Raw genomic sequence first — 14,532 nt, 5'->3', positions numbered from 1 at the left:
ACCATTCAAACAGTTTTAGAAACTTTAGGGTGTTTTCTATCCATATGTAATAAGTATATGCATATTCTAGTTACTGGGTAGGAGTGGTAACCAGATTAAATCGGGTATGTTTTTTATCCAGCCATGAAAATACTGCCCCCTAGCCATAACAGGTTAATGCGAAGGCCAAATTACAGAGGAATAACTTTTTGAGACTATTAAATCCTTTCAGTCTGGAAAAACCCCAGGCTTGCTGGCATACCGGTAGAGGTATATCAAGCCTTTTTTTGATATACTAAAAGCTCCATTGTTAGATTATTTTAACTACTCCTATAGAAATGGTAGTCTGTCAGGTACTCTGAGGAAGGTCTGATTTCTCTATTATTAAAACAAGACCCAGATGGCAAATATAAAGACCCAGTCTATCTAAAAAACTGGAGGCCCCTTACACTTCAATGTTGTGATGCAAAAATACAAGCGAAATGCATAGCACTCAGAATTAAAAGGGTTTTACCAGGTATTGTTCATCCTGATCAGACAGGTTTTTTACATGGACGATACATTGAAGATAATATATGACAACTACTAGAAATGAAACGTCTAAGAAGCCAGGCCTGGTATTTATAGCGGATTTTGAAAAGGCATTTGATAAAGTAAGACTGGACTTTATTTATAAATGCCTGGATTTAAAAAATTTCGGTAATTCTCTTAGAAAATGGGTAAAATTAATGTATAGCAACCCCAGGTGTAAAATACTAAATAACGGCTACTTCTCAGAGGGTTTTGAATTGTCAAGAGGAGTTAAACAAGGTTGTCCGCTGTCACCATATCTATTCGTTATGGCCATTGAAATGCTAGCTATAAGAATCAGATCCAATAACAACATTAGTGTCACGTCCTGACCAGTGAGAAGGGTCATTTTGCCATAGTAGAATGGTCAGGGCGTGGCAGGGGGTTGTTTTGTGTGTTTTGGGGTTGGTTTGTTTCTAGGGGATTTGTTCTAGTTTTCTGTTTCTATGTTTCATTTTCCATGTGTGGCCGAGTATGATTTCCAATCAGAGGCAGGTGTCTTTCGTTGTCACTGATTGGAAGCCATACTTAGGCAGCCTGTTTTTCTTTGGGTTTTGTGGGTGTTTGCTTTCTGTTTAGTATGTTTGTATACCTGACAGAACTGTTTGGCTGTCGTTTGTTTTCTTTGTGAAGTGCCTTTTTCATTCGAAAATAAAAGGATGAGCACTCAACATGCTGCGCCTTGGTCTGTTCACTATGAAGCCTGTGACAATTAGAGGATTAGAAATCCAAGTCTTAAAAACAAAGGTGTCCATGTATGCCGATGACTCAAGTTTTATATTAAGTCCGTAAGCTACAACTTTTACATTACCCTGCAGTTTACCTATAAAATGGGCTGATGGGGAAGTAGACATACTTGGTATTCATATCACAAAATATATAAATAAGCTCTCCAAAAATAATTTCAATAGAAAACTTGTAAAAATATACAAGATCCTGCGACCATGGAGAGGTAAATAGCTGTCTATTTATGGAAAAATTGCCCTGATTAACTCCTTAGTCATATCTCAGTTTACGCACTTACTTATGGCGCTGCCTACTGCTGATGATTCGTTTTTCAAATCATATGAGAAAAAAAAATATGTCGCTTTATCTGGGACGCTAAACCAGACAAAATAAAACGTGCCTATCTACAGTTGATGTCGGAAGTTTACATACACTTAGGTTGGAGTCATTAAAACTCGTTTTTCAACCACCACAAATTTCTTGTTAAAAACGATAGTTTTGGCAAGTCGGTTTGGACATCTACTTTGTGCATGACACAAGTAATTTGTCCAACAATTGTTTACAGACAGATTATTTCACTTATAATTCAGTGTATCACAATTCCAGTGGGTCAGAAGTTTACATACACTACTTTGGTGCGAAAAGTGCAAATCAATCCCAGAACAAGAGCAAAGGACCTTGTGAAGATGTTAGAGGAAACAGGTACAAAAGTATCTATATCCACAGTAAAACGAGTCCTATATCGACATAACCTGAAAGGCCGTTCAGCAAGGAAGAAGCCACTGCTCCAAAACCACCATAAAAAAGCCAGACTACGGTTTGCAACCCGCACATGGGGACAAAGATTGTACTTTTTGGAGAAATGTCCTCTGGTCTGATGAAACAAAAATAGAACTGTTTGGCCATTATGATTGGAGGAAAAAGGGGGAGGCTTGCAAGCCGAAGAACACCATCCCAACCGTGAAGCACGGGTAGCAGCATCATGTTGTGGGGGTGCTTTGCTGCAGGAGGGACTGGTGCACTTCACAAAACAGATGGCATCATGAGGGAGGAAAATGATGTGGATATATTGAAGCAACATCTCAAGACATCAGTCAGGAAGTTAAAGCTTGGTCGCAAATAGGTCTTCCAAATGGACAATGACCCCAAGCATACTTCCAAAGTTGTGGCAAAATGGCTTAATGACAGCAAAGTCAAGGTACTGGAGTGGCAATCACAAAGCCCTGACCTCAATCCTATAGAAACTTTGTGGGCAGAACTGAAAAAGGGTGTGCGAGCAAGGAGGCCTTACAAACCTGACTCAGTTACACCAGCTCTGTCAGGAGGAATGGGCCAAAATTCAACCAACTTATTGTGGGAAGCTTGTGGAAGGCTACCCGAAACATTTGACCCAAGTTAAATAATTTAAAGGCAATGCTACCAAATACTAATTGAGTGTATGTAAACTTCTGACCCACTGGGAATGTGATGAAATAAATAAAAGCTGAAATAAATCACTCTCTCCACTGTTATTCTGACATTTCACATTCTTAAAATAAAGTGGTGATCCTAACTGACCTAAAACTGGGAATTCTTACTAGAATTAAATGTCAGGAATTGTGAAAAACAGAGGTTAAATGTATTTGGCTATTGTGCATGTAAACTTCCGACTTCAACTGTATATAATGAATATGAATTGGGTGTGTTGAGATTATTAAATATAAAAGCACTAAACCTCTCTCTAAAAGCTTCACTCATTCAAAAGTTTTATTTGAACCCTAAACGGTTCTCAAGTAGATAACTAAGAAAAGCTCATCCATTCTTTAATAATTGCCTTTTTGCCTTTGTGCAGATTGCCATGTCTCATTTTCGATTAATAGAAAATTATACTTTTTTAAAAGTATCTCTCTTTTTCAAACAAGCATTGCAGAGCTGGCTACTATTTCAATTTCATCCCCCTGAAAAGATAGAACAAATATTATGGCTGAACTCAAATGTGCTGGTTGATAGAATACCTGTATTTATGGGAAAGATGTTTGAAAAGGTTATTTTGTTCTTAAATTATATTGTAAATTGTAATGGTAGAGTTATGTCCTTCATGGAGATTTTTAATGTACCGATTCCATGAGTTGATATATAAAACAACGCAGGATTCAAGACTTCGTGCTTTTCAGCTAAAATTATTATATAGAATTCTTGCCACCAACAAAATGTTGAATATTTGGTGCATAAAATCATCGAGGATACAGAATCAATAGACCATTTATTTTGGTATTGCCCTCTGGTAGCCTGTTTCTGGTCTCAGGTTCAGGAATGGCTGAAAATGCATAGCATTGATCTAAAATTGACCCTAGAAATAGTACTGTTAGGAGATCTGGAGAGACTGGGTCAGTCAATTACTAATATACTAATGTTCTTAGTAAAAATATTTATCTTCAACTCGCAATCTGTGGATTCGATTGTACGTTAAACATCACAGTATAGTTGAAAGATATGTGTTGCGTAGAAACCCGAAGTGGATGGCCAGCAGAGATAGATGGGATGGGCTGAGGGAAGCTGAGGGTTGGGATGTGGAATTGGAGACAAGTGGGAGTGGAGTTGCTGTGCGGGAGATAGAATGTTTGTCAAAGATTTAAAAAAAAAATTAAAGTCTAAATAAAACATAATAAAAAGTACGTTTGAATGACACTGGGGGCAGTGTTTTTACAACTAATGCCGGTTTGCTTGAGGCTGATGCCGTGCATGTGTTTGTACACATGCATATACACACTCTCATTCAAATAAACGCATACAAGAACACACACATACATTTTATAGTGCCAGACATGCACACAAACATATACAGTTGGCATTGCTGTTATGATTTTAGTTGTCCTTGATGTCCTTTGTTTTAAAATGAATATATTATTATATATTTTTTTGCATTGTTCATCATTAATCACTAGTTGGCCTCTGTCCTGTACCCCACCCTCAACCATGAGGCTGCTGCTTTATGTACATAGTAATTGAACACTGGCCAATTTAATAATGTTTACATACTGTCTTGCCCACTTTATGTGTGTATATACTGTATTCTAGTCATGGCTCATCCTATATAACTACTGCTGTACACACCTTTTCTATTCATATTAGGGCTGTCCCCGACTAAAAAGCCCTGTTCTTTCAACCAGTCGATTGGTCGAAAAGTTCGATTGGTCGAAATGTTTCAACTTTATTTTTCCATATATAGACAGGTGTTTCAATAAAATAAATGTCATATGCACTGAGCTTGTCTGATGCTTTAAGCACACTGTTTGATTAAATAATTAAGACACACAAATGACTCAAAGAGCGTAACACTCACACTTTGTTAATAAAAATGATAGCGAGTGCCTGTGTGACTGGCACACGTTGTCTCGCTCTCCTTCCTACTGCAGAAAAATGGCAGCACAGCAAGTGTTTATTGCACAGCCTATCGACCAGTCGACTAAATGGGGTCAACCCTAATTTACTGACCATACTGTCTATATACACCATTTATATACTATATATTTATATACTATATATTTATATTCTGGTCTCTGACATTGCTCGTTCTAATATGTTTACATTTTTTGTTGTCTTAATTACTTTTGGATTATATGTATATTGCTGTACTGTCACGCCCTGATCTGTTTCATCTGGCCTTGTGCTTGTCTCCACCCCCTCCAGGTGTCGCCCATCTTCCCCACTTATCCTCTGCCCCTGTTATTACAATAAACATTGTTACTTCACACAGTCTGCACTTGGGTCTTACCTTGATTCTTGATAGTGAGAACTGGCTATGACTGACCCAGCAGACTTTGACCAGCTCCGCAACGCCATCTCCTCCCAAGAAGCCACCATTGGGAGGCACAAGGAGTTGCTTCCCGGTCTGATGGAAGGGTTCCAGGCTGTGGCCGAACGTCACGACCTAGCCTTGAACGCATTGCGGAGAAATTCCATGGGTTGTCTACTAGGCAGCCTACCACGACGGTAACCTCCCAGCCCCTCTGTAACTCGACTGGTAGCAGCGCTGTCACCCCGGTTTCCCGGGAACCCAGCATGCCTCCCTCGGAGCGCTACGGTGGAGATTCCAGAACCTGTCGGGCCTTTCTCTCCCAGTGCTCTCTCGCTTCCGAGCTGCAGCCTTCTTCGTTCCACTTGGACCGCTCGAAGATAGCGTACATTATTACACTGTTGTCCGGGAGGGCACTCGCCTGGGCCACGGCAGTGTGGGAGCAACAATCCGCTGTCTGCCTCAGTCTGGTGGTATTCGTGGCAGAGGTGAGAAGTTTTTGAGTCTCCGGTGTCCGGGAGAGAGCCTGCCCAGAAGTTACTCCAGCTTTGGCAGGACACCCTCAGTGTGGCAGACTATACGGTGGAGTTCCGCACACTAGCAGCGGAGGGTACCTGGAACCCGGAAGCGCTGTTCGACACGTTCCTGCACGGATTATCGGAGGAAGTAAAGGATGAGCTGGTAGCCCGAGAACTACCGATGGATCTTGACTCACTCATCGCTTTAACCATCCTGATCGATGGTCGGCTACGGGAATGTAGGAGGGAGAAGAGGTGCGATTACGGTCCCAATTGCTCACTCAGGAATCCCACCTTGCATCTGATTAACTCTGAAAGTCCCCGGCGTCTACGTCCCCGAGAGGAACCGAGCTTACCTGAGTCCCTCCAAGAGCCTCCGGAGACTGCCGATTCACCTCTTCCCGAGCTGATGCAGTTCGGCAGGGCGAGGCTGTCTCCAGCTGAACGCATATGCAAACTTGATACCCAGAGCTGTCTGAATTGCGGTACTGCCGGTCATTTTGTGTCTACCTGTCCCTTCAAGAGACCTAGCTCATTCGTTGGAGTGAGTACACTGGTGGGTCTTGAAGATAATTGTTCTTCTCCCCTTACTCACCCCCCTCTCCATGCCATCCTGCTGTGGGGTGACCAGTCCAAGTATCTTCAGGTACTCATCGACTCAGGGGCCGATGTGAGTCTCATAGACGTTACCCTGGCGTCCAAGCTGTGCATCCCCACTCAACCCCTCTCCATTCCCATGGGTGTTAGAGCGCTGGATGGGCGGTCTATAGGCCGGGTCACCCACCAGACCACCCCATTCAACCTACGAGTGTCGGGAACCACAGCGAGACGATTCAATTCCTGCTGGTTGAGTCTCCGCAGGGTACCGTGGTATTGGGATTCTCTTGGCTCCAGCGACACAATCCCTCCATTGACTGGGCTACTGGTGCCATTGTGGGCTGGAGCCTGTCCTGCCACACTCATTGCCTGAAGTCAGCTCTGCCTGCCCTGGGAAGTGTTCCTGGGGGCTTGGAAATTGCCCCGGACCTCCCCGCCAGCTTCGCAGAGTACCAGGACCTCCGGGAGGGGTTCAGTAAGGCCCGGGCCACTTCGATTCCGCAGCACCGACCAGTATCCAAGAAGGTCAAGCCTGAGGCGCTGGCATGCCGCTATAGTGCCGCGGCTACACCCCAGAAGCCGAGGCCTCTCCCCCCCACTCCAAGATCATTAGCCCCTCTGCTGTTCATCCTCTGTTGCCCCTTACCCTCCGTATTTTTCCTACCTTTTCTGTGTCTAGAGTCAAAACCATGTCTGATTGCCCCTTGTCTTCTGTTTCTAGGCCCATCCCTTCCCCCCGTGTCATTGGTGGCTAGCCAGCGTACACGGTGAGACGCCTCCTGAGGGTTTGGGGCAGGGATTTCCAGTACCTGGTTGACTGGGAGGGTTATGGCCCGGAGGAGAGGTGCTCGGTTCCCGCTAAAGACATCCTGGACCCGGGCCCTCATCACCGGCACCCCAGTCAACCAGGTATCCGCCCAGGTGGAACGCCAGGTGGCGTCCCTAGGGGGGGGTACTGTCACGCCCTGATCTGTTTCCCCTGTCCTTGTGCTTGTCTCCACCCCCTCCAGGTGTTGCCCATCTTCCCCAGTTATCCTCTGGGTATTTATACCTGTATTTTCTGTCTGTATGTGCCAGTTCGTCTTGTTTGTTCAAGTCAACCAGCGTTTGTCTCTGCTCCTGTTTTTCCCCAGTCTCTCCTTTTCTCATCCTCCTGGTTTTTGACCCTTGCCAATCCTGGCCCTGTACCCGCCCGCCTGACCACTCTGCCTGTCCCTGACCCTGCCTGCCGTCCTGTTCCTTTGCTCCGCCTCTGGATTACCGACCTCTGCCTGACCTGACCCTGAGCCTGCCTGCCGTCCTGTACCATGGCCTCTACTCTGGATTATCGACCCCTGCCTTCCTTGACCTGTCATTTGCCTACCCCTGTTGTTACAATAAACATTGTTACTTCACACAGTCTGCACTTGGGTCTTACCTTGATTCCTGATATATAGATTACTGCACTGTTGGAGCTAGAAACATAAGCATTATGCTGCACTTGTGATAACATCTGCAAATCTGTGAATGCGACCAATAAATTTGATTTGATTTCATGCTCTTCCTGCTGCCTCTGGAAATTCAGGACTTTTAATTGAGACTGTTTTGCTGACAAATATCGCAACAGAATTAAGCATCATCTTGGTGAATATAGAATATTTATTTCTGAGAGAGAGAGAGACTTTCCTCTGTCAGGTATTTTGTTCTATAGAGCCTAGCTAATATCTTTCTCAACCCTATTTTCCAGGTGGTGCTCCTGTCTGCCACCATGCCTCAGGATGTGCTGGAAGTCACCAAGAAGTTCATGCGTGACCCAATCCGTATCCTTGTGAAGAAGGAGGAGCTCACCCTGGAGGGTATTCGCCAGTTCTACATTAACGTGGAGAAAGAGGTATTGCTGTTCTAGATGCTTGTTCTAGAAAAGTATATATAGATAAAATACATGGCTCTTTATATATGCTTGTGATACAAGAGTTTCGTGAGGCTCTTTGCTCTACTAGTAATAAATAAAGTCATGGGCAGCCTATATAACTAAAACAGTTGATTTTAACATTTTAAAAAAGGTATCTAAAAGAAGAACAAAGGTCATGAAGTAGACACATTTTGTCAATACAACACAGTAACTCTTTGTGCTCGGAATTGCCTGGGATCTCAAGATACGATATGCAATTCTGTGATTTTATTGCGATTCGAGGTTTCAAACATATTGCTCACCATATGTCTGCTTCAGAGGGACAAGAGAGAGCCATGAGAAAACAAGTTTTGATCAGTTATGGAAATAAATGCTCAAAACAAATTGGCTCCCTATTTAACACCAGACTGCAACATTCTAACAGTGTAATTAATAAATGTCATATATGCTATCTCAAAAATATTAATTTGATTGTGTTTATGAAGGCCTTGGATAGCATTGGAATACGATTTGTATTTAATTTAAAATAACACAATAGCATTTTTATTAGTTTGTTACTGTAGGCTATATGTAAAAACAAAACAAACAAACAAATTCATTAAAGTGTTCAATCTATTTTATTGGTTGAGTGCCTGTTTTACAACTACAGTATGAAACAGAAAGCATATGTGTTGGAACACGGTAACAGCTTTTTATAATGACAACATTTTAAAAAATACCCCAACCACGAGCCGTCTAATGATGAAAACATCTGTAACCTAAACATCATTATAAGTGCCAAGTAGCCTTGTTAAAATCAGAACAAAAGCAATAATGGCATTATAATGGGCTCCAAATGTATTGAGAGAGTAAACAAAACGTATTTTTGTTTAGGTTGAGTTTCGGGGTGATTATCAGCTGGGAAATGCACTTTCACTTGTCGGGAGAAGGAGCGGAGCAGGCCCTACTGTCGGGAGAAGGAGGGGCAACGGGGGGAACCATAAAAATATGACACGCCCTCCTAAAACTGGTTAGAACTCCAGTTTTGATACTGTATGTAACTATCGATTTTTGCAACCCCCCTCACTAGTAACTGTTCTGATCACATACAGTTGTAGTCAGAAGTTTACATACACAATAGCCAAATACATTTAAACTCAGTTTTTCACAATTCCTGACATTTAATTCTAGTAAGAATTCCCAGTTTTAGGTCAGTTAGGATCACCACTTTATTTTAAGAATGTGAAATGTCAGAATAATAGTAGAGAGAATTATTTATTTCAGCTTTTATTTCTTTCATCACATTCCCAGTGGGTCAGAAGTTTACATACACTCAATTAGTATTTGGTAGCATTGCCTTTAAATTGTTTAACTTGGGTCAAACGTTTCGGGTAGCCTTCCACAAGCTTCCCACAATAAGTTGGGTGAATTTTGTCCCATTCCTCCTGACAGAGCTGGTGCACCTGAGTCAGGTTTGTAGGCCTCCTTGCTCGCACACCCTTTTTCAGTTCTGCCCACAGATTTTCTATAGGATTGAGGTCAGGGCTTTGTGATTGCCACTCCAGTACCTTGACTTTGTTGTCCTTAAGCCATTTTTCCACAACTTTGGAAGTATGCTTGGGGTCATTGTCCATTTGGAAGACCCATATGCGACCAAGCTTTAACTTCCTGACTGATGTCTTGAGATGTTGCTTCACTATATCCACATAATTTTCCTACCTCATGATGCCATCTATTTTGTGAAGTGCACCAGTCCCTCCTGCAGCAAAGCACCCCCACAACATGATGCTGCCACCCCCGTGCTTCACGGTTGGGATGGTGTTCTTCGGGCTTGCAAGCGTCCCGCTTTTTCCTCCAAACATAGCGATGGTCATTATGGCCAAACAGTTCTATTTTTGTTTCATCAGACCAGAGGACTTTTCTCCAAAAAGTACAATCTTTGTCCCATGTGCAGTTGCAAAGTGTAGTCTGGCTTTTTTATAGCAGTTTTGGAGCAGTGGCTTCTTCCTTGCTGAGTGGCCTTTCAGGTTATGTCGATATAGGACTCGTTTTACTGTGGATATAGATACTTTTGTACCTGTTTCCTCTAGCATCTTCACAAGGTCCTTTGCTGTTGATTGATTTGCACTTTTAGCACCAAAGTACGTTCATCTCTAGGAGACAGAACGCGTCTCCTTCCTGAGCGGCTATGACGGCTGTGTGGTCCCATGGTGTTTATACTTGCGTACTATTATTTGTACAGATGAACGTGGTACCTTTAGGCGTTTAGAAATTGCTCTCAAGGATGAACCTGACTTGTGGCGGTCTACAATTGTTTTTCTGAGGTCTTGGCTGATTTTTTTTGATTTTCCCATGATGTCAAGCAAAGAGGCACTGATTTGAAGGTAGGCCTTGAAATACATCCACAGGTACACCTCCAATTGACTCAAATAATGTAAATTAGCCTATCAGAAGCTTCTAACGCCATGACATCATTTTCTGGAATTTTCCAAGCTGTTTAAAGGCACAGTCAACTTAGTGTATGTAAATTTCTGACCCACTGGAATTGTGATACAGTGAATTATAAGTGAAATAATCTGTATGTAAACAATTGTTGAAGAAATTACTTGTGTCATGCACAAAGTAGATGTCCTAACCGACTTGCCAAAACGATTGTTTGTTAACAATAAATGTGTGGAGTGGTTGCAAAACGAGTTTTAATGACTCCAACCTTAGTGTATGTAAACTTCCGACTTCAAATGTAGAATACTAATCAGTAAGCAGGTTTCCAGTGACCCAGGTTTATTAGACAAAAGCTAAAATCTTAGCGACATCTGTAATGGAAATGGCAGATAGAAAAAATTTTCTAAAGATTTAAAAAAAAATGTTTTTACATACGTTCAACAGGGGTTGATTTTTCTTTTGTGGAACTTTTGTTGTGACAAATGATGCTGGAAACTGTTTTTGCTGAATAATTTTGAATTCGTCGGGCACGTGGTGTCATCACGTAACTATAAAGCTCCACATTTAATTCTAAATTATGCTGCTTGCAAAATAATTTTTTCGAACTATAAAAATGTTTTTTGCAGGACATTGATTGTCCTGACTTTCAAGAATGCCGGAATTGCTTCACTTTTCTTTTCTGGTTGGCTGGCAAGTTTCACCGCTACAGGAGTGCAAGTTTCACCATGCCACGGACCATGGCATACGTTAACACATGAGAATTATTAGAATATGGCAAATATTAGTCAATTATTGCATTCTATGCATGCTGGTGTGAGGGCATACAGGCTGTCGGCAATGCCAAATTTAATCTCAACACTTTAACCACTTTTTTTTCCCGACACTGTAGGGTTTTTTCGAAAGTGTGACGTCAAGTGTGACGTCATTACATCCAGCTGAGCTTATCGATACAAGATATCTCAGTGGAAACGCGCCGTAGCAGGCAATTGTCGCATGTATTTTCTGTGCAAGCAATCTAAATGTTGACCATCACTGGAAAGGTTAATGAAAACATAGCTAGTGATGAGTTTAGAGATCGCCTCTCCTTCGTTAAACTTGTAGTACTTGATTATTTGATTATCAAGATGGTTGATTTTGTATGAAAATATCTTTCTACAGTGATACTAATAATGTGTAGCTATATCCTTTTAAGCACCCTTTTAAATGTTTTTGGGGTCCCAAGTTCCCTCCGTCTCCCAAGCTGTTAGAGGAACGGTGTTCTTTGGCAAAGAAAGCAGACTGCTCTCCACCGTGGCTGGGATCTCTCCCTCTTCACTACTTAGCTTTAAAGCAACGTTACTCCCATGTCTTCAGTCTCAATTCAACCCCCTTTCCATTGTTAGGAGTGGAAGCTGGACACCCTGTGTGATCTGTACGAGACCCTGACCATCACCCAGGCTGTGATCTTCATCAACACCCGCAGGAAGGTGGACTGGCTGACTGAGAAGATGCATGCCAGGGACTTTACTGTCTCTGCCCTGGTAAGAGCTCCTGCACCTCCAGCTCTGTGTCCATGTCCCACAGTGTTGTCATACCTAACACCCAGGTATGTGTTTGGTGATGGACATATGGGTTGATAATGGTTAGTGTTATGTGCTTTGATATTTTACTAATAATATGTTGTCATATACCACTCAGGTATGTGGAGGATGATGATGAACAAAGGCATACAGTGCCTTCAGAAACTATTCAGAAAGTACCCCTTGACTTTTTCCACATTTTGTTGTGTTACAAAGTGGGATTAAAATGGATTTAATTGTTATTTTTTGTCAACGATCTACATAAAATAGTCAAAGTGGAATAAAAATTCTAACATTTGTATATAAAAAAAGACAAGCTAAATAAAACCCTAATATATCTTGATTAGATAAGTGTTCAATCCCCTGTGTCAATACATGTTAGAATCTCCTTTGTCAGCAATTACAGCTGTGAGTCTTTCTGGGTAAGTCTCCCATTTATTATTAAAAAACTCTTCAAGCTATGTCAAATTGCTTGTTGATCATTGCTCGACAATCATTTTCAGGCTATAACACAACAAAATGTAGAATAAGTGAAGGGGTATGAATACTTTCTGAAGGCCCTGTATTATGTGACTTGTTAAGCAAATATTCAAACCTTTGCATTGCTTGCTCTCTGTGGTTTTAGGCTGGGTTTCTGTATTAGCACTTTGTGACATGCTGTTGTGAAAATGGCTTTATAAATACATTTGATTTGATACTCCTGGACTTATTTAGGCTTGCCATAACAAAGGGGTTAAATACTTTTTGACTCAAGACATTTCAGCTTTTCATTTAGAATTTATTTGGAAAAATTTGGAAAAACTTAATTCCAATTTGATATTATTGGGGTGTTGTGTGTAGGCCAGTGACAAAGAAATCTAAATGTTATACATTTTAAATTTAGGCAGTAACACAACAAAATGTGGAAAAAGTCAAAGGGTGTGAATACCTTCTGATAACAGTTTATGAGCTGGGTTTCCAGGTGCCGATTTATGCCTAGTCCTGGATTAAAAGCATGATCTCTCAGACTAGCTTAATCTGTGTCTGGGAGAGGGCCGTTGATTTTTTTAAAGTGGTTAGTTCCACCCCTGTCTTTTGAGTGGCACTGAGTCTTATCTGCCAGGGGGAGAGCGACAAAGCCATATTCATCCCAACCGACTCTGCCGTGAGCAACGGGTTGGTACATGCTATCGGCACAAACTCGTCATTGAGTTGGACACTTAATACGGACACAGGGTTGAAGTGTCTGTAATTTATCCTATTGAGATGTCATCGTTTACATTAAACACATTAGTTTGCAATATCTACAGAAGCCACAGCCTTCGATCTCCACAGTATAGTTCCTATCTTTGTCACAAAGTTCCTCCTGTACTTCTTAGTGCCTCTATTTGTGCAGAAAACATCCCATTGATATGGTTAGATCAGCATTTGTATGATTCCCATGAATCAGCATTTGTATGATTCCCATAGATCAGCATTTGTATGATTTCCATAGATCAGCATTTGTTGTGTCTTTTTTATGATTTTTGTAACTGTTTGATCTTGGTACAGTATCGAGATTCATGAAATGCTTGTGGCGTTCATTCACTAAGGTGATGTCAGATCCAGGCTAACTATCTTGTCTGATTATAAGTGGCTCTGTATAAGAGTGTCTGCTAAATGTAATGTCGTCCTTCCTCCCCAGCACGGTGACATGGACCAGAAGGAGAGGGACCTGATCATGAGGGAGTTCCGCTCTGGCTCCAGCCGTGTCCTCATCACCACAGATCTGCTGGTGAGTTGAGTTCAGGACTACCTTGGTAGAGCACGCTGTGCCCTGAATCTTTTCATATGTTGGATGTAAAATGATGTTATTATCTTATTATATTCATCGAATGTGCAAGTGGGCTCTATATGATTTATTTAATTAGCCTACTCTTAATGAACAGTGATGACAAAGTTTGAATCAAGTGGCAACATGTATACATTTTTAGTATGTGATCACTGTTGGATCTGAACCCTTAACCTTTGGCATTGCTATCACCACACTCTCTTACCAACTGACCCACACAGGACTAAGCTAGCCTGCACTAGTGTTCAGGGTAATAAAGCAATGGCAGCTAGAGGTCAGGCATTGCAGGAGTGCTGATCATGTTTCTCCTTCCAGGCCCGAGGAATTGATGTTCAGCAGGTGTCTCTGGTTATCAACTATGACCTGCCGACCAACCGTGAGAACTACATTCACAGGTAGGAGGGACCCTTAGGGATGGGCGGTATAGCGTATTTTACTATATACTGGTATTGATGCAGAAGCCTGACTGTTTGGTTTGTTAAATGTGATATGCTACTCCGCTAAATGTGATATGCTACGACCACTTGCGCTCAGTCTGCATGGTTAATACAGCACTTGCGACAAGATGTTGATGACAACGATGCTCATTTCCACTTTGCTTCTTAATATAAATCCACAAGCGTTCTATAATTGCACTATTAGGTTGTGTGTCTTGCGGTGTGCAAACAGCTAGTGTCTTTTTTTAG

At 41.9% G+C, this 14,532-nt stretch overlaps 1 protein-coding gene across 1 annotated transcript in view; it reads left to right on the top strand.

Annotated features, from left to right (window-relative positions):
- The window catches only part of LOC106602896 (eukaryotic initiation factor 4A-I), a 54,736-nt gene that overhangs the window by 35,349 nt on the left and 4,855 nt on the right, over positions 1 to 14,532 (top strand). Inside the window, exons 7-10 of the mRNA XM_014195878.2 lie at positions 7,892 to 8,035; positions 11,860 to 11,997; positions 13,700 to 13,789; positions 14,162 to 14,241. Of these exons, the coding sequence (XP_014051353.1) occupies positions 7,892 to 8,035; positions 11,860 to 11,997; positions 13,700 to 13,789; positions 14,162 to 14,241 (452 nt within the window). The remainder of the gene's footprint in view (positions 1 to 7,891; positions 8,036 to 11,859; positions 11,998 to 13,699; positions 13,790 to 14,161; positions 14,242 to 14,532) is intronic.

This window comes from Salmo salar, chromosome ssa04 (assembly GCF_905237065.1).
Source record: "Salmo salar chromosome ssa04, Ssal_v3.1, whole genome shotgun sequence".
NCBI lineage: Eukaryota > Metazoa > Chordata > Actinopteri > Salmoniformes > Salmonidae > Salmo > Salmo salar.
This window is presented reverse-complemented; position numbering and strand designations above follow the sequence as displayed.